General features: G+C 62.3%; 6 protein-coding genes and 1 pseudogene across 7 annotated transcripts; 2 read left to right on the top strand and 5 right to left on the bottom strand.

Annotated features, from left to right (window-relative positions):
- RHTO_02229 (hypothetical protein) lies at positions 1 to 552 on the bottom strand (annotated as a pseudogene; the record flags this gene model as incomplete). The annotated part of the gene is made up of 3 exons: positions 1 to 150; positions 381 to 433; positions 550 to 552.
- Positions 553 to 852: 300 nt separating this feature from the next.
- RHTO_02228 (transcription factor TFIIIB complex subunit brf1) lies at positions 853 to 3,177 on the bottom strand (the record flags this gene model as incomplete). The annotated part of the gene is made up of 5 exons (XM_016415906.1): positions 853 to 1,326; positions 1,393 to 2,496; positions 2,554 to 2,759; positions 2,817 to 2,894; positions 3,000 to 3,177. The coding sequence occupies 5 exons, from the start codon at positions 3,175 to 3,177 to the stop codon at positions 853 to 855; spliced, it is 2,040 nt and encodes a 679-aa protein (XP_016272167.1).
- An 885-nt stretch (positions 3,178 to 4,062) lies between these two features.
- Positions 4,063 to 6,105, top strand: RHTO_02227 (uncharacterized protein; the record flags this gene model as incomplete). Its single annotated transcript, XM_016415905.1, has 8 exons — positions 4,063 to 4,121; positions 4,153 to 4,231; positions 4,289 to 4,465; positions 4,525 to 4,663; positions 4,735 to 4,819; positions 4,886 to 5,282; positions 5,343 to 5,492; positions 5,548 to 6,105. 8 exons carry the CDS (start codon positions 4,063 to 4,065, stop codon positions 6,103 to 6,105), a joined length of 1,644 nt encoding a protein of 547 aa, XP_016272073.1.
- A 209-nt stretch (positions 6,106 to 6,314) lies between these two features.
- Positions 6,315 to 8,475, bottom strand: RHTO_02226 (SRF-type transcription factor RlmA; the record flags this gene model as incomplete). The annotated part of the gene is made up of 4 exons (XM_016415904.1): positions 6,315 to 6,752; positions 6,816 to 8,144; positions 8,200 to 8,245; positions 8,309 to 8,475. The coding sequence occupies 4 exons, from the start codon at positions 8,473 to 8,475 to the stop codon at positions 6,315 to 6,317; spliced, it is 1,980 nt and encodes a 659-aa protein (XP_016272119.1).
- Positions 8,476 to 9,507: 1,032 nt separating this feature from the next.
- On the bottom strand, positions 9,508 to 11,624 carry RHTO_02225 (uncharacterized protein; the record flags this gene model as incomplete). The annotated part of the gene is made up of 9 exons (XM_016415903.1): positions 9,508 to 10,126; positions 10,177 to 10,267; positions 10,323 to 10,362; positions 10,421 to 10,549; positions 10,607 to 10,982; positions 11,040 to 11,056; positions 11,115 to 11,200; positions 11,260 to 11,402; positions 11,458 to 11,624. 9 exons carry the CDS (start codon positions 11,622 to 11,624, stop codon positions 9,508 to 9,510), a joined length of 1,668 nt encoding a protein of 555 aa, XP_016272125.1.
- Positions 11,625 to 12,143: 519 nt separating this feature from the next.
- On the bottom strand, positions 12,144 to 13,569 carry RHTO_02224 (uncharacterized protein; the record flags this gene model as incomplete). Its single annotated transcript, XM_016415902.1, has 5 exons — positions 12,144 to 12,536; positions 12,594 to 12,829; positions 12,916 to 13,047; positions 13,110 to 13,182; positions 13,234 to 13,569. 5 exons carry the CDS (start codon positions 13,567 to 13,569, stop codon positions 12,144 to 12,146), a joined length of 1,170 nt encoding a protein of 389 aa, XP_016272147.1.
- Positions 13,570 to 14,134: 565 nt separating this feature from the next.
- RHTO_02223 (carboxylesterase) lies at positions 14,135 to 16,232 on the top strand (the record flags this gene model as incomplete). The annotated part of the gene is made up of 8 exons (XM_016415901.1): positions 14,135 to 14,267; positions 14,327 to 14,423; positions 14,481 to 14,618; positions 14,685 to 14,920; positions 14,978 to 15,464; positions 15,522 to 15,716; positions 15,774 to 15,836; positions 15,893 to 16,232. The coding sequence occupies 8 exons, from the start codon at positions 14,135 to 14,137 to the stop codon at positions 16,230 to 16,232; spliced, it is 1,689 nt and encodes a 562-aa protein (XP_016272031.1).
- Between the last annotated feature and the right edge of the window lie 9 nt (positions 16,233 to 16,241).

Raw genomic sequence — 16,241 nt, 5'->3', positions numbered from 1 at the left:
GGGGGGGGGGGGGGGGGGGGGGTGAGCCGGACGAGCGAGCGAAAGGAGAAAGGGCACTTACTGCCGTCCGCATCAGGCATTGTCGAGGCGCCCTGACTGCTTGCGATCTCGGGACGTTCGTTTGGCATCTCCCAGCGCTGGGTAATTTGGCTGGGAGCGAGAGGAAGCGAAAAGAGGCGACGAGGGGCAGAGAGACGAGAAAAGTCAGCTACGTTCGGTTGGCCTGCAAGCGCCTTCTTGAGCTCCTACCACCCCTTGCATCTCCCGACTAGCCCATCCTCGCTCCACCGTCTCTCTCCTGCACCCACTCGAACCGCCTCATCTTCCTCTGCCCCGGAAGTCCGCAACAGCCCTCGGAAGCCAGACGGACCATCACGCACTTGAAATGGCCACCCTGAGCACCTTCTGGCGGGATCTGGGTCGAGTTGTTCTGCTGTGAGGGCGGGAAAAGCGATGTAGATTGATGAGGCGATGCAAGGGTCGGGGGAAGAGAGGAGAGCGAGCGGCGGGTCAGCGCAAGTCGCACAAGCTCGAGTGAGCCACGCTAACCATGTCTGAATTGTTCACGAGCTGTGCGAAGCGAGAGAGCGAGTTGAGTGAAGGCAGACCAGCAACGGCGTCATCGTTCCAAGGGAGACCGGCGTGAAGGTCCTCGTCGAGCAGCCGTAAGAGCGCCGACAAATCACTTGATACTACTGCTGAGGCTTTGTAGAGAGCACAGACATGCATGCGAGAGGCGGGCGACGAAAAAAGCCGACCTTCGCCTCCTCGAGGATGGACAACGGCAACATGGTTGACAAACGAAGCGAAGCTAGTCTACCCGTACAACACCAGTCGAAGCGTGCCTCCCACTCACACCTCGTCGTATCCGAACTCCTCCTCGTCGCCCTCGGCCTGCGTCGCAAACTGCGACCGCCAACCCTCGTCGTCCTCCTCGCGCTGCTCCGGCTCGTGGTCCTCCTCCTCGCCCTCGTCATCGTGCGCAGCGTTCGCGACCTCGCGACTGAGAGCGCTCCTACCACCGACGGACGGCGCCTCGCTCGGCGCACGGCTGCCCTGCCGCCAAGTTGGCTCAGGTGTGACGATAGGCGTCCCGACGCGGCTGCCCTTGCGGCCGTAGGTCTGACCGATGAGCGGGGTGTCGCCCTCGTCGTCGTCGCCGCCGTACGTCGAGCCGGCGTCCGAGTCGCCCGATGCAAAGAGGTTCTTGATGGCATCGTAGTTGATCTTCTTCGAGAACTTCTTCTTCTCGAGCATCTTGGTCGTCGCATCGGCAGCTGTCAAGCCCGTCGGGTTCGCGCCGTCGCGAGGCTTTGTTTTCTTCCGCTGCGGACCCAAGCGAAAGCGTCAGTCAGGCTTCTCGCAAAGCTGGAGCGGGACCGCGTGACGCACCGGACGCTTGTTGATTGGCTTGAGCTCGCCATCTGGACCTGTCTGTTTCTCGGCCAACTCCTTGAGGTACTCCTTGTTGTGCTCCATCCACAGCTTGGCCTTGATCTGCACCTCTTCCTCGGTACAGATGAACGCGTCGAGCTCCTCCTCGTCGAGCCCTTCGAGGCTGTCGTTCGTATCGAGCTCGTAGGCCGGCGACTGTGAGATTTTGGCGCGCCGTTGCTGCTCCTGCGACTCGAGCTCGTGAGAGAGCTTGACGCCGACGTTCGAGCCGAGATAGTTCTGCAGCTCGACCTCGATGACCGCATCGTACTGCTCGTGCCCGTCGCCCTCGAGCAGGTCCTCCGCAACGTCTTCCCGCTCAGAAGCGGCATCGGACAAAGGAGCGCCGCCTTCCTCCTCCTCCTCAGGCTCGACGCGTTTTCGCTTGCCGAGCGCCTTGGCCGACGGTTTCGGCGGAGGCAGCATCGCGCCCTCGACTTCCATCTCGTTCTCCTTGCCGCGCGCACGCTCCCTGACCGGCGAGGAAGAAGCGATGTCGTCCTCCGCATCAGCCGTCGCCTCCCGCTCCGCCAACTCGCGGAACGCCCTGTCGCCAACCACACTGTCCGTCTCACTCGCCGCAATCGAGTCCTCGCGCATCTTCCTCGCCTGCTCCTTGCGCGCCTCTTCCTCCTTCTTGAGCCCGACGGCGTACGCAGGCGGGTCGTGCGTCTCCTCGAGCCAGATCGAGCGGAAATCCGACACAGTCAAGTTCCCGCTCGCCGTCTCCTTGAACTCGGCGAGTCGTTTCCTCAACGTCACATCCGCAATCTTGACGACCTGGACAACCTCCTCGATACTGCGGCGGAAGTTGTTCATCCGCGCAGCGAGGAGCAAGCACGCGCCGCAGATGCCGGACGGACGACGACCGATCTGCATCCAGTCGCGGCCCATGCGGTTGACGAGGCGAGTCGCATCGAGCGCAACTTTCTGCGTCTCTTCGCCGAAGTCGAGGAGGGCGGCGAAGCGGGTGATGTAGATGACGGGGTCGACGACGGGGATGTTGATGTTGAGCTGGCGGACGAGCTTGAGATATGTCGAGCCGAGGACGAAGACGTTGATCTGCGAGGACGAGCGAGTCAGCGAGAGAGCCATGCAAGATGGGTGGACCGAACGTACCTCGAGCAAATCCGAAAAGTCGATGAGCATCTGCGTGCCGTTCGCTTGCCTGCATGCAGCGTACAGGCACGCTGCCGCGACATACTGCGTCCTGCGACCCTTGGTGAAACTCATGTTGACGGCGAGGTTGAAGAACCGGGTTGCGACGTTCTGAAGATGCTCGCTGAGGCGTAGACCGGTTGCGAGCTCCATGATTCGTCGCCGACCTGGAAGAAGCGGGTCAGCGGAACGAAGCGAGGCATGCGGAGGTGAAGGAGACGAACCGTTGGCAAGCGTCTGCTCCCTCGATTCCTGACTCTGGACGCCTCGCTGGCGGAAGCCACCGGGAGCGCGTGCGCGGGCTGTTGCGGGTGAAAGCTGGGTCAGCGAACACGTCCACGCAATCAACGGAGAGGAGAACAAGCGATTGCCTCCACCCCAAACGGGATGAAAGGACTGCAACGCACTCTGATCCGCTCCAACGTAGCTACCCTGGACCATCGCCGCACCGCTTCCCGTCTCACCGAACTGGATCTCGCTGACAATCGCATTCTCCGACAGGACCGTGCCGCAGCGAGTGCAGACCGTCTGGGCGTGCTCGGTCATCTCGAGCACCGAGTCCTCGCCGCAGGATGTGCAGATCATGATGACGGCTTGGCGCTAGTCTAGCGGCGTTCGAGAGTTGTGCGAGAGTGATGAGGCGGGAGAGGCGAGGAAGAGGGAGAAAGCGCAAGGGTGAAGAGGACACACGCCGAGGCTAGTCGTGGGGCGCGCAACGGGCAGGCGAGAGGTTCTGACGAGCACTGGCGACTTTGTGGATCGACCTGAGCTGCCTGTCGCGAGGTCTAGCTGCGAACAAACAACGGAGGGGCGTAAGCTGATGAAGTCGAAGGCCGCCTCACTCCTCCGCCCGACAAGCCCAGTACCCTGCGTAGACCCACGCAAAGCCCTGTACGCACCTGTACAATGCCTTCTGAGCCCTCCGCGTGGTGTTGTTGTCGTCCTCGCGTTTGAGTCCTTGATCAAGATGGCGAGTCGAGGAGAAAGAAGTTCTTGGCGGCGCTGGGCGACTTGGTTGGCCTGCGGGCAGTCCTAGCAACTACACAAGCACTCTGGCCAGCCTTTCGAGCGAGTGGATCTGGCGTGGTCCTGCGCGACTTCGCCAACTCGCTTTTCCTCGCCTCGACCACCCCTCTCATCAAGCCCACCGGCTGAAGCGCTTTGCTAATCCGCCAAGTACGGCCTAGTGGGCACCAGAGACCGACTCGGCTTGTCCCCGCTCCATCCCGCTCAGTGCTTGTCGCCGGACCTTCGCCGCTCCTTCTGCTCTCGAACCTCTCATCAATGGACGCTTCTGCGCTGGACGAGACGGGCAAACTGTTGAGACCGGCCACGAGCCGCCTTCAGGTAGGATCGCCAGTCGGAGGGGAGGCGATCCGACGGACAAAGGGACCTCGACGAACCCTTCGAGATTCCCCAGCAGTCAATGGGAGGACGAGCCCTTCGTTCACCGGCGCTTGAGCCCAATGCATGTCCGTACGGACCTCTTCAGGCGATCGTCCATGCGGACGGAGCTGCACTTGCAGATCGTGCGTCTCCGACGAGGATTCGGACTCCCAGCCGCCCTGCTGACGCCGGTCTCTTCTTGCTTCGCTCTGTGCCAACAACCATCTCTGTTTGCTCGATCCTACCACGACCTGTACGCAGATTGCCTCCCGTCACAGCGGACCTTTCGCTGACTGACCGGTTCCTCCAGATCATGTCGCTCGCTGCTGCCGCTGAGGCGGAGCTGCTCGACCAGCTGAGCCATCTGCCCAAAGACCAGAACCCGTATCTCGCCATTGCCGCTGCCTTGCGCGACAAGCTCTTCCCAACCGTTCCCGACAGCGCCATCTACCAACTCTACCTAGTCGCGGCCGGACTCGGAGCGCACGTCCGCCCTTCCCTCGTATCATATGGACTATACTAACACTGTCCCGACTTGTGACGCAGTACCGCGCTTCTCGTGCTCGCGTCGCTGGTCCTGCGGTGGGCGAAGGGCATCTTCTGGGTCGTTCGAATGCAGCAGCAGCCGCGCATGATTCGACCCCACTGGAGCATCAGCTGGTCGCTCATCGCTTTCGTAATGCTCGTTCGTTCGTCCGCGTTTCTTCCGCGCTGGATGCTCCGCCCCGGCTGACCTTCCTCCGGGCTCCGGTGCAGTGTTCGAAGTGGTCATCGTCCATGCCGTCCAGTTCTACCGCAAAGAGACGAACAAGGCCTTCGGATACGTCTTCTTACTCGTCTGGTGTGTCAGGCTCCTTGCAAAAACCTGCAAAAACCTGCAAGCCTGGCTAACTTCCGCCTTTCGCAGGTTCGTCGCCTGGCTTGGAGGCAGCGCCGCAGCGTGGTCGCTCGGCGTCTCGTACATCCTGCACATTCAGGCGACTGCTCAACGCTCGGTCGAACACCTCGCCATGATCTCGAACGTCGGTGCAGTCGTCGTCCCGATATGCTATTTGTCGATACTCCTACCGTTTGCCTGTCTCGCGGGTCGCGGCTACTCGGACGCCATCGAGGTCTTCCAAGCGATTGACAAGCAGCTGATGGCCAAAGCTGCGCTGTGGAAACAAGGCGACGCCTTCAGTCCCTTCGAGTTGGCGCCTATGCTGCCGCTCTTCCAGAAGATGGTCGACCACTTTGAGGTCTTTCTCAAGTGGTTCAAGCCGACATTCATCTTCTACGGTGTCACTGCCTTGTTGCTCACAATGGTGCGGGGCATTCTCACTGCTTACTCAACCCTTCTCGCGCTAACCTTCGCAACTCCGCAGGGGCTCGTTTCGATCGCCTACGTCCACCTGTCCTCGCTCCGTCGCCTGCTCCAGAGCACTCGTCAGAACGCGCCGAACCTGCAAGGCCCCAACGCTTCGATGAGCATGAGCCGCCGGCTGCAGCACAAGCGGGTCGAACAGACTCTTCGGGTGCAGCTCCTTCTTCCGCCATGCACGCTCTTGCCTGACGAAGTCGCCTCAACAGTCCCTCCTCCTCACCATCCTCCTCTTCTCCATCCTCGGCTTCCTCTTCTTCGCCGTTGCGATCTACGGCGCCGCGTCCCCCGAATCGCTCATCACCTCGCCCGTCCGCTCTCAACTAATCGTCCTCCTCCCTTTCTACGCATTCGCCGTCTTCGGCCTTCCCTGCGCCGTCATCCTCGTCCTCCGCGCGCACGACGCGAACGCGGCCGAGGAAGCGACTACCGAGGGAACGAGCGGGAATAACAAGGACAGCAGCTCCTCGGGGAGCGGCGGGATCAAGAAGAAGATTCGGTTCGGTCCAGCAGGAGCGAGCGGAGCGAAGGAGAACGAGTTCTCGATCCAGCTGGCGTCGATGCCGTCGGTTGCGAACGCGGCGACCGACTCGAGCGGCGGGGCAAGTCGACGGGACTGGCTGAGGGGAGGCAGCGTCGACAGAGGAGGTGTCTACTGGGATGGCAGCGTCAGCGTGACGGTGGACGTGGACGTCGTTGTGGAAGACGAGGCGGAGTTCGACGAGAAGCCGGAGCTGGAGAGGAGACGAGGCGATCTGGCCGTCTAGCTGGCCTTCTCTCACCTATGTCATGTCTGAGCGGGATACACTGCTCACCCACACTCGTTTAGACCCTCGGATCGCATGCCTGTAACATAAGACGACCCATTGTACCCTCTTCGCCTCTCGGCGAGAGCTGCAAGAGGCGATCTCTTCGAAAATGAGTGTCTGCAGAGAACGATACAACAAGCTGCACAGACCAAACCAGGGTACCCAGATCACGCAGCGCGGTGCTTCTTCGCACCGGCCTCGTCTCCCTCTTCCCCCTCCTCGCCTCCTCCCGCACCTCCATCATCGCGCTCCTCGTCCCTCGATCCGCGCTTGACACCTCTCGTACGCGCATCTCCTTCGAGAGCCGCCGCAGCCTGCGTCAGATCCGCCAGCCCGTTCGTCGACTGCTCCGAAGACCTGCGGCGCAAGAGATCAGGCGCTTCCGCCTCGCCGAGCATCGGGGCGGGTCGATAATTCTGCTGATCTGCTGCGGCGGGTGGAGGAGGCGCGGAGGAGACGGCCGATGGCCATTGGAAGACTTGGGTCGTCGCAGGGCCGGCGGAGGGGAGGAGGAAGGTCGCGCCGAAACCGGGGAGAATCGGGTTTGGGTAGAAGGGAGAGGGGAGGAGGTCGGCTGCGAAAGCGGATCGGGGCATGCCGTTGTTCTGCTTGAAGTTCGATGCATCAGCGAGAACCCGACTTGATGAGGCGGTGTAGCGCAAACGCACCTCGGTAGCCTCCTGCGTTGGCTGTACTTGCGTCTGACCCTCTGCCTGCCCTCCCCGCGCCGCAAGACCCGCCCCAAGAATTGACGCCCCTCCAGCCGTCACCAACCCAGGCTTGGCCGTCTCTGCGGGAATCGCCACCGACAACCTCGGTTTCGATCCCGCGTTGAGCGAGTTACTCCTCGTCGGAGCGCTGGGCTGCGCATGGCCTAGGTGAGGAGTCGAGTGGGTCGCGGGGGACATCGTGTTCTGCGACTGCGAGTGCGAGGCCATCGATGCGACGCTGGAGGGACGGGGAGTCTCGTGGTGCGATTGCTCGGCGTACACGGGCGGGGTGTTGTGCTGCGTTGCGGGAGGAGGAGGCATCGAGGCGGGAGTACCGTACATCGGTGCGGGCGTCGGCTGAGTCGCAGGACCCGACTGCGGTCGAGCTCCATCGTGGTAGCCGGACTGATGCTGCTGCTGCTGCTGTTGTTGCTGTTGCTGCTGCTGGAACGCCTGAAGCGCTACGTTCGGATCCAGCATCCCCGCCGCTCCAGGCGGCCATCCCGGTACTCCGCCAATCTGCTGCAGCAAATGCAGCGGCGCCTGCACAAGTTGTCCACCCAACGCCTGCGCACCCGACATCTGCATCGCCCCTCCGCCTGCGAACCACGCCGGAACGCCGCCTGCGCCTGCGTTCGCCGAGGAGGGCTGTCCGGAGGATAAGGACGGAGCGGGCCAGCCTGCTACGCCGGCGGGGAGGCTGAAGCCGACTGGTGGTACGGTGAGACCGGCGGCTGCGGCTGCCCAGGAGGGAAGGGCGATCGGAGAAGCTGAGACGCCGAAGGGCATTGCGCTGGCGTAGGGTTGAGGGAGTCCGGGTTGTTGCGATGTGAGGGAGGGAAGACCGGCAGCGTTCGAGGCGAAACCGAGAGACGGAAGGTGCGGGAGCTGAGGCGGTTGCTGGGCGGAAGGCGGGGGTTGAGGCAGGCCGTTCAAGTTCGGCAGCGTGTCGTGCGGAGGACCCGCCCCCTGACCCGCAAAAGATCCCGACCTGCTGCCCGACGCCTCTGGCCCTCCAACCTCCTCACTAGGCCCCCTACTCCTCTCCGCCTCCTTGGCCTTCCTCTCCGCCGCCGCCCGAATAGCCTGTTTCCCCCGACTCGCCTGTGGGAGCATCCGCACGCCCGAGCTGCCCGTCGCGACGAGCGGCTTCTCGTCGTCGTCGTCATCGTCGTCATCGTCCGTCATGTTGGTCATCTTGCCCCCGAGACCGCGCTTCGTCGCGGCGTCGAGGTCCTTGTTGACGTAGTCCTCCGGGCCGCGCTTCTCGTGCGGCGGGCCGGCATACTGCGCAATAACGCTGTGAGCGAGACCAAGGACGCTTGTATATTGGGAGACGCACGTGAGAGTACTTGAGCAAGATGGCGTCCATGTCGCCCGAGTGGAACCTGCTCGTCCACCACAAACCAATCAGCTCATTCCCTCCTAGTTCATCGAGCATCACAACGCACTCGAAGAGCTTCCCATTCGCATTGAAGACGATGACCGCCACGTCCGCCGAGCACAAGACGCCCAGCTCGTAAGCCTTTTTGAAGAGGCCGTTCTTGCGCTTGAGGAAGGTCACTTGGCGGTTGCGGTCGTCTTTGATTGGCGCAATCGAGATCTTGCGGCGGCCCATTGTGGAGGTTGGGCGGTAGAAGGAGCGGGAGGAGGGCGGGGTGGATCAGGGAGAAGTCGGAGGGAAGGAGGCAAAGGTGCGGGATTGGGAACGAGGAGGAGGGGCGCGCCCGACGGTTGGCAGTAGATTGAGGTGAGCGTTCAGGACGAAGAGGGAGAAGCTGCAATACAGGAAGAAAACGCGAGAGAGTTAGTTGACAATCCGCTCAACCTGCTCTTTCGCCAACCGTAGTGACCCCCATACGGCCCATAAAGAGGCCACGCACCGAGAACCTCACAAGATTCTCTTGAAAGTATCCTGCGCGTCTGGACCGCGTACGACGGCCTCGAGATGAGCGAGTCCGGCGGAAGAGGCGAGATGTATGCGGGTCGCAACAGGCGACAGAGGCGCTCGTTGCTGGTCGGCGGGAGACGGACGGTGCTGCGATATACCCTCGTGGAGCAGTTGTGCCTTCAGCGGTCCTTCTGGTGCGAGGCAAGAGTGCCGCGGTCGATCCGATTTGAGCGTTCGTTGATGAAGACAAGGGGGTCGTCGTGCGCGTCGCTGGCGGGTCAGACGGGTTCGTGTGGTCTTTGATAGGCTGCTATGGGGCCCTGGGAGGTTCACGAACCAGCAGCAGTCGGGTGCAAAGCGAGATGGACGGTGCACGAGGTCGAGGACAGGTTCGGTCGGGGGACGGCGTGAGCGAGGGTGAAGGTGAGCGAGCGAGTGGGTGCGACAGTCAGCACGCGTCGAGACGCTGGACGACGAGGACACGGCAGCGCACCTCGACGAGTCTGAGCCGGGAATAGCTGGCGAGCGAAGAGCGAGAATAGCTGGACGGAGCGGGGTCGAGGGCTATTTGGGAACACGGCTAAGGAGGACTGTAACAGCGTGCAGTAGAGTATACACTGTGATGATGAACGAAGGGCGACGAGGAGAGCAGCGAACGAAAGTCCGTTCTCTTCCTCGAACACCTCGACGACAAAGTGACGGAGACACAACTATTGATTGCGTATTACACTCCTCCTCTTGACGAAGTTACAGTCTCTGTCACCTCCACGTCCTCGTCTCCACCGCATCGCTCTCCGTCCTCGCGCACACCTCGCTCTGTCCCGTCAATGGTGTCTGCGCCTCGCTCCTCCCCGTCCCTGGCCTCCTTCCCAAGTCGAATAAGTACACCGCAGGCGTGTCGCGCTGTGCTTGGATGGAGGAGGCGAGACTGAGCGCGCTGAGTGGGCGGGCGCCGCGGCGGGAAGCGAGCGAGGCGTGGTTCGTAGTGTCCGAGACGGGCGAGACGGTGTCATTTCTTCGGGCGTCGTCGTTCGAGTGCTCGTCGTCGGTTGGGCAGGCGTACACGCCGTCCTTCGACTCCCCGTACGAGTCAATCGACCCCTCGGCGCCCGAATCCCTCTTCTCCCCTCCGCGCTTGACAAGCTCAAACTCCTGCGGCAAAGGCACGTTGAGCGCCTGTCTTGCCAGCGCATATGGTACGAGCTGCGGATCCGCCGGCGCAGGAAGAGGAGGGAGTGGTCCGTCTGCGGCGGAGGTGTGCGAGAAGGAGACGCCGCAGACTGAGACGAGGCTGGTTGTGGGATGGAGGGAGGCGGTGTCGAATGAGCGAACGAAGAGTAGGATGGCGGTTGGCAGACCGAGGATCGCGAAACACCACCTGCGAGACTGGCGTGAGCTCGAGTTGGGAAGGATGAGAGGGGGACGCACATGGGAACGAGCGTGTAGACTTGTGAGCGGATTGGCTGGAGCATGCCGCGCGGGTCGCGGCAGATGATGAACGCGAGGACGGTGAGAATGCCTGCGGACGGAGGATTAGCGTCCAAGCAGTTCAAGGTTGAGAGAACAGGACGAACCGCCGATGAAGCTGAACGCGCAGATTGTCATGAGCAAGTTCTGCGAACGACGTAACGTGAGCTTCGTATCAGCGAACAGTCTATTCGCCGAGACTCACGGTGTACGTCCGCCGCATCAGCTTGGTCTGCGACAATCCCGACGCGCCAGTCTCGGCGCCAAGGCGTGCGGTTTGTTGTAGCACCCGGCGGAGGGAGTAGAGGTAGAAGGCGGCGATGATGCTGAGTAGCTGCGGGCGCTGAACTCGTTAGTCACGGCGAGGAGGAGGGGGGAGGGGAGAACGTACGGGAACGAGGAAGCATCCTGATCCCGCAAACACGCCAAACGCAATCCCAAACCACTTCAAGAACCCATTGAACTCGTCCTGCAACGGCTGGAGAAGCGGGAAAGCCGGACTCAGATCCGCGATACTGAATCCCCCTTCATACGTCGCTGCCTTCGTCCTCAAGAAAGCCTGGATCTGCGCGAGTCGGTCGACGCCCTTGGCGAAGTGAGAAGTGGCGAGTGCGGCGGGTGGGAAGATAGCGGCTGTGTAGATCACGGGACAGACGATGGCGGCCAGGTTGATCAGAGGTGCGAGGCGGTCGATTTGGGTGTTGAAGCCGAGGGCGTGTAGGTGCAGGGCGAATGAGACGGTGATGCCCCATGCGGCGGTGAACCCTCTGTGAGTAAGTGTCAGGGGGCGAAAGAGTTGTCAAGCGAGAGAACGCGGTGCTTACCCATACCACGCGGGATACTATCCGTTGCAACTCATAAGCGATCTTGTTCAGCAGTAAGGAGCGCGCGCGACTCACCATTCCGAACGTCGCGAGCCCGATGTAGCCCCGCATAGGGTGTCCATCGAGAAACCGCACCGTCTCGAAGATCAAAGTCTCGAGTACTGCGCGACGAAAGCCATCAGTACGGGTTTCTCCGCCGCAGGAAAGCGTGAGGACGCACGGACGAGGAGAACTGCCGCCCAAAGAGACCAAGTTACGGAGAAGTGAGGCCTCCAGAGGTCGGGCGCTTCTCCTCGATGAACGAGCCAGAACGTGCGCTGCTTGATCCGCACGCCGAACGAGGCGAGGACGAGGGCTAAGCAGCTGCGGAACGCGAAAGGTCAGTAAGAACGTGCGAGGAGAGAGGGGAGGGACGCACAGGGCTAGGATGGCTGCGACGGCGAGAAGCTGGGTTCGGAAGCTCGACGGAACAGGCGGGGTCAAGTAGCTATGCACCAAGCCCTCGATCGCGACGTAGGGGTTCTCGCCAGGCTTGAGCGATCCCAGAAGCTGCAGCAGCTGGACTTCGTAGTTGGCGCTGGACATCGCGCAAGGCGAGGAGGACAAGAGCGGTTGCCATGCGTGCTGATGAGGCAGGCAGCCTGTCGATCAACTTAGCGCGCGGACCGAGCACAGACGGACGTCGGAAGGAGGCCGGTTCGGAGAGGAGGTGGATAAACGGTCGCTCAGGCCGCGCGCTCGGGAACCGAGAGGGCGGTCGACGGCATGCAGGAGCGTCTGCCTGCTCGGTTGAGGGACGTTCGTGCAGAGATCGACGCGAAGGCGACCTGTCCGAGGAGAGGAGCGGTGCAAGGCCGGCAAGGTGATGTCGGAGAGAGTCAACCCGGCGCGGTCGCGAATTGGACATCCTGAGCCAATCCTAAGCACGGGGTTTACGCACGGAACAGCAATTACGGCAACAAGCGTAGAAGCGTGAGAATCAGAACCTCCGCCACGCCTCAGCAGGGCGAGATCCCCTCGTTCGTAACCGACGGCAACCAGTCCCGCACCCTTGAGAGCACCGAGTCGTTGTGCTCTTGCTCGTCTGTGCGGCCTCCAACCCCGTCACCTTCCTTGCCAATTGCGGTGCTGCCGCCGTACCCGCCCTGCTCGCTCGACATCTGTTCCGACGATGAGACCGAGTGCAGGGTCCTGCTCGCTCAACAACTCGTCCGACGAGACCGACTGCGTCTCAGCAGCGACGCCGACAGGTGCGAGTCTTTGCGCCGGGTCCGTGAGATGCGACGAAGAGCGGAGTGTGTTGTTCGGCTGCGGGAGGAGGGGAAGCGTGTCGATCGAGTGGTCGGTCGGATGCAGGAGGTATGGAGCGAGGGGATGGTCGGGAAGAAGAGCCGAGACGAGGTGCTGAACATTTCGGACGATGCTGTCCATGTGCGACTCGTCCCCCTCACGAAGGTGCCAGATGCGGTAGAGGAGGTGGGCGAAGAGAGCGAGCGTCTGCGCAATCGGGTGCTCAGCATGGCCTACTCCGGCTGCGAAGAGCGGCAAACTCACCTCACTCTCCTCGACGACCGCAAGAGGAACGGGCTCGGACTGCGCCAGCCTGCCGTTCATGCCGGCGATGAGGAGGTTGAGGGAGCACAAGATCTCGATCGGCGGGAGAAGGGCGAGGTTGTTGCTAGACGCATTCTCGGTCAAGTCGTTCGCGGTGCGGGCTAGGAGAAAGGGCTGCGACGGCGTGTTGTGCGATCTCGCGCGTAGACGAGGGTCCAGCTTGACAAGTTGGTGAACTGGAAACGGATGGCGGGCGGGCGGGCCTCCAGGCGTCTGTAGAAGAGGTCGAAGGGCGGCCGGAAAGTCGGATAGTCGTTCGCACGTTTCGCAGGGTCGGCGGCTTTGCGTTGCTCGTAATACATGACTTCGCCGGCCAAACGAGCAAGCACGTCGTCGACAGTCGGGAGCAGGTGAAGTGCGCCGTGATCCAGAGCTCGATGGAACTCGTGGCGTACTGCGCGCAATGCGAAGAATCAGCAGGAGCAAGCGAAAGGGAGCGGTTGCGAGTAGACGCACGCGGGAAGCGATTCGCGGGCGCCTCGTGGCGCATTCCCGCAGGAACGGCGTTACCCTCGACGAGGCCCTTGATCTGCGCACAAGAGTAAGCGGCCTGCAAAACGCTGAGATGGAGGGAACGCACGATGGTCTCGCCATGCTCGGCCGGGACGAGGTGGCACGACTCGAGCCTGCCAGTCGATGCGCCGGCGAGCGTGCACCACCTCACGAGCTTGCCAGGACCCTTCCTGAGGTACGGAGCGTTCGACAACTCGCCCCACTTGATGCTTCCGCCGTCACCTGCGGCCGCCTCGAGAACGTTGGCGTTGTACTCCCACGGGTCGTACTCGCCTTGGGGAAGCAAGCAGATGGCAGAACGTTCAGTAGCGGACAAAGCATTCGAGGACGGAAGAGGGTCGACAGACGAGGTCGAGGAGCTGGCGCTCCCGGAAGCGCAAGCGCGCCGTGCATGGGTAGCCATCGAGCAAGCGAGTCGCAGCGAGCGCAGTGACTACCAGTACAGCAAGAGGACAAGGAAGCGAAGTGACGACGTCGTTACAGGTTGAAGCATTGTCTTCCCTCTCCTCCTCTGCGGCGCCGTCCTCTGCGCTGCTCTGCTACCCGTGCGAGGCTGTACAAACCGCACGAAGACGCTGTGGACCCACTCACGGGCGCCGGGTTGCACCTCGCTCCCCTTTCTCCTCGTCAGCGCCAACTCTCGTCGACCGGACGAACAAGGATGCAGGCGCCGCTGGGAGGCTCGTGGCCAACTCTATCGGCGGATCAGGCGTGCTGGAGGATCAGGAACGGCCATCAGCGTGTGGACATGACGGAGCGCTCCCTTTGTTCCCCTTCTCCTGCCGCTCTCGCACCTCGCTTCCCCTTGTGTGCCGATATGTCTCAGCGCTGGCACCGACGGAGTGGGGCATGCTTCGCTGGAGCTGGCTGAGCGGCCTTAAGAGCAGGACTCCTGTCCAGCGCTCCTTCTTTCCCTTGTCTCCTTCTCACACTCTCCTTCTGTCCTGGCCTCGCCGTTGACGCCAGGTATGACATTCCGTCGCTTCTTCACCTCTTTCGCGCTGCTCGGTTTGCTCGCTGGCTCGTGCAACGCCGCCGTCATCGCTCGGGACGCAACCAAGACCTTGTCGACGCCTCGAGGAAGCGTCCAAGCCTACTCCAGTGCGTTCTCATCTTTCGATATCGACGCGCACACTGACCACCTTCTCAACTCGCCTCAGGCAACGGCGTCGACCGATATACCGTCCCATACGCCGTCCCGCCGGTCGGCACGAACCGCTTCCAGGACCCGGTCGACGTCGGCAGCTTCGCGAGCAGGTAAATCAGCCATCGCTCACGTCAAGCTTCCTTCCAATGACCCGCTGACCGTCGCAGCCTCTCCCTCGCCCTCTCGCCGCGTTCCTGCCACGCCCCTCGCTCGCTCAGCCTCGACGCCTCGAAGCTCCCGCCTGTGTGCGCACAGCTTGACGCAAATGGTCAGGTTACAGGCTCGGAAGACTGTCTCTACGTGACGTGCGTACCGTCGCTTGCCCTCAGGGGCTCTGCACGACAGAAACTGACCGACGCCTCGTCCTCCAGCATCTACACCCCGAGCACGGCCACTCCTTCGAGCAAGCTCCCCGTCCTCGCTTGGGTCCACGGCGGCTCCTTTATGAGCGGCGGAACAGCCGACCTCGACCCTTCCGCCTTTGCCAAGTCGCAGAACGCCGTCGTCGTGCTCGTTTCATACCGCCTCGGCGCGCTTGGTTGGCTGAAGTACGACAAGTATGGCTTCACGGGCAATTACGGCCTGAAGGATGTCATCCTCGCGCTCAGTACGTCTGCCGCAGACTCGGTTGAAGGTCCACAACTCACCTCGACTTGCTTGGCAGAGTTCATCCAGTCGGACATCGCGGCGTACGGTGGCGACCCCTCGACCGTCACTCTTGCCGGCCAGTCAAGCGGCGCCGAAATCGTCAAGAGCCTCCTCGTCACGCCTTGCGCCGCGAACCTTTTCCGCCGCGCGATCATGCACTCCGCCCCGCTCGACTACAACGACCAGACTGTCGAGACCGCCAACGGCGTCGGCGCAGCCTTTGTAGACCGTTTCGCACACTGCCGCGGCTGGGTCTGCGTCAAGACCGCTAGCGTCGACTCGATCCTCGAGTGGCAGGCCGAGCTCGTCCAGCAGGCGCAACTCGGCAACTTGTCCGTCCCAGGCGTCGCGATGGCCGAGCCGCTCAAGACTTGCATCGACGGCTCGCTCGTTACCCGCGATTTCCGCCAGGTCGTCCAGTCAGGCGGACAGCTCGAGAACCCTTCGCGCGAGCTCATCTTCACGACAACCAAGGACGAGGCGTGCCTCACGATCTACCAAGTGTGGGTCTGCGCACTTCTCATTGCGGTCTTGTCCCGTCGCTGACGGTCTGAAACCAGGTTCGGGTTGTACTTCGGCGCCGGTCCTTACCCTCAAACGCTCGACGACCCTTCCGTACAAGGATTGCTCGCGATATTCTACGGAAACCGAGTCGCGGCGATCAATCAGTCTGGCTTGTGGGATGCCTCGCTGCTCCCCAGTGACGACGATGCGGTCAGGAAGCAGCTTGTTCGCCTTGGGACAGACTTTGTCTGGTGCGTCCTGTCTCGCCTACCATCGTCCTCCCTTTCTGACACATGCCCTCGCTCCAGGACCTGCCCAAACACCGTCTCCGCAAGGGCGTTGAGCAACGCCGGCAAGGTCTTCCTCGCCGAGTCCGTCCCGTCCCGCATCAGCATCAACTCCCTTGGCTGACCGTTGGACTTCGCAGGTTCGACATCGGCGTTCCGTTTAACGGCGCTTCCACTCCCACTCTCTGCAAGGACCGCGTCGGCCACCAAGACGACCTTCCCCTCCTCTTCCGCATCCCCTCCTCCTCCGCACGCCTTACCTTCGTCCAGCAAACCGCTCAGCTCGAACTCTTCACCCGCTGGTCGGCATTCATGCGCAGTGGCGACCCGAACGCGAGCGGCTACGCTGCTTGGCCGCTCGTCGCCGGACAGGCGGGCCAGGAGAAGGTCTTCGTCTTCGGCGGAGCGGACGGGAAGAGCAAGGGTGCAGTCCAGACTGCGCCGAGGAAGGACGAGTGCGCCGTCTACACCTTCGCCTAGACAGGTGCG

The sequence above is a fragment of the Rhodotorula toruloides genome (genome assembly GCF_000320785.1).
Source record: "Rhodotorula toruloides NP11 unplaced genomic scaffold Scaffold17, whole genome shotgun sequence".
Classification (NCBI taxonomy): Eukaryota; Fungi; Basidiomycota; class Microbotryomycetes; order Sporidiobolales; family Sporidiobolaceae; genus Rhodotorula; species Rhodotorula toruloides.
The sequence above is the reverse complement of the archived record's forward strand: the minus strand, read 5'-3'. Positions and strand labels throughout refer to the sequence as shown.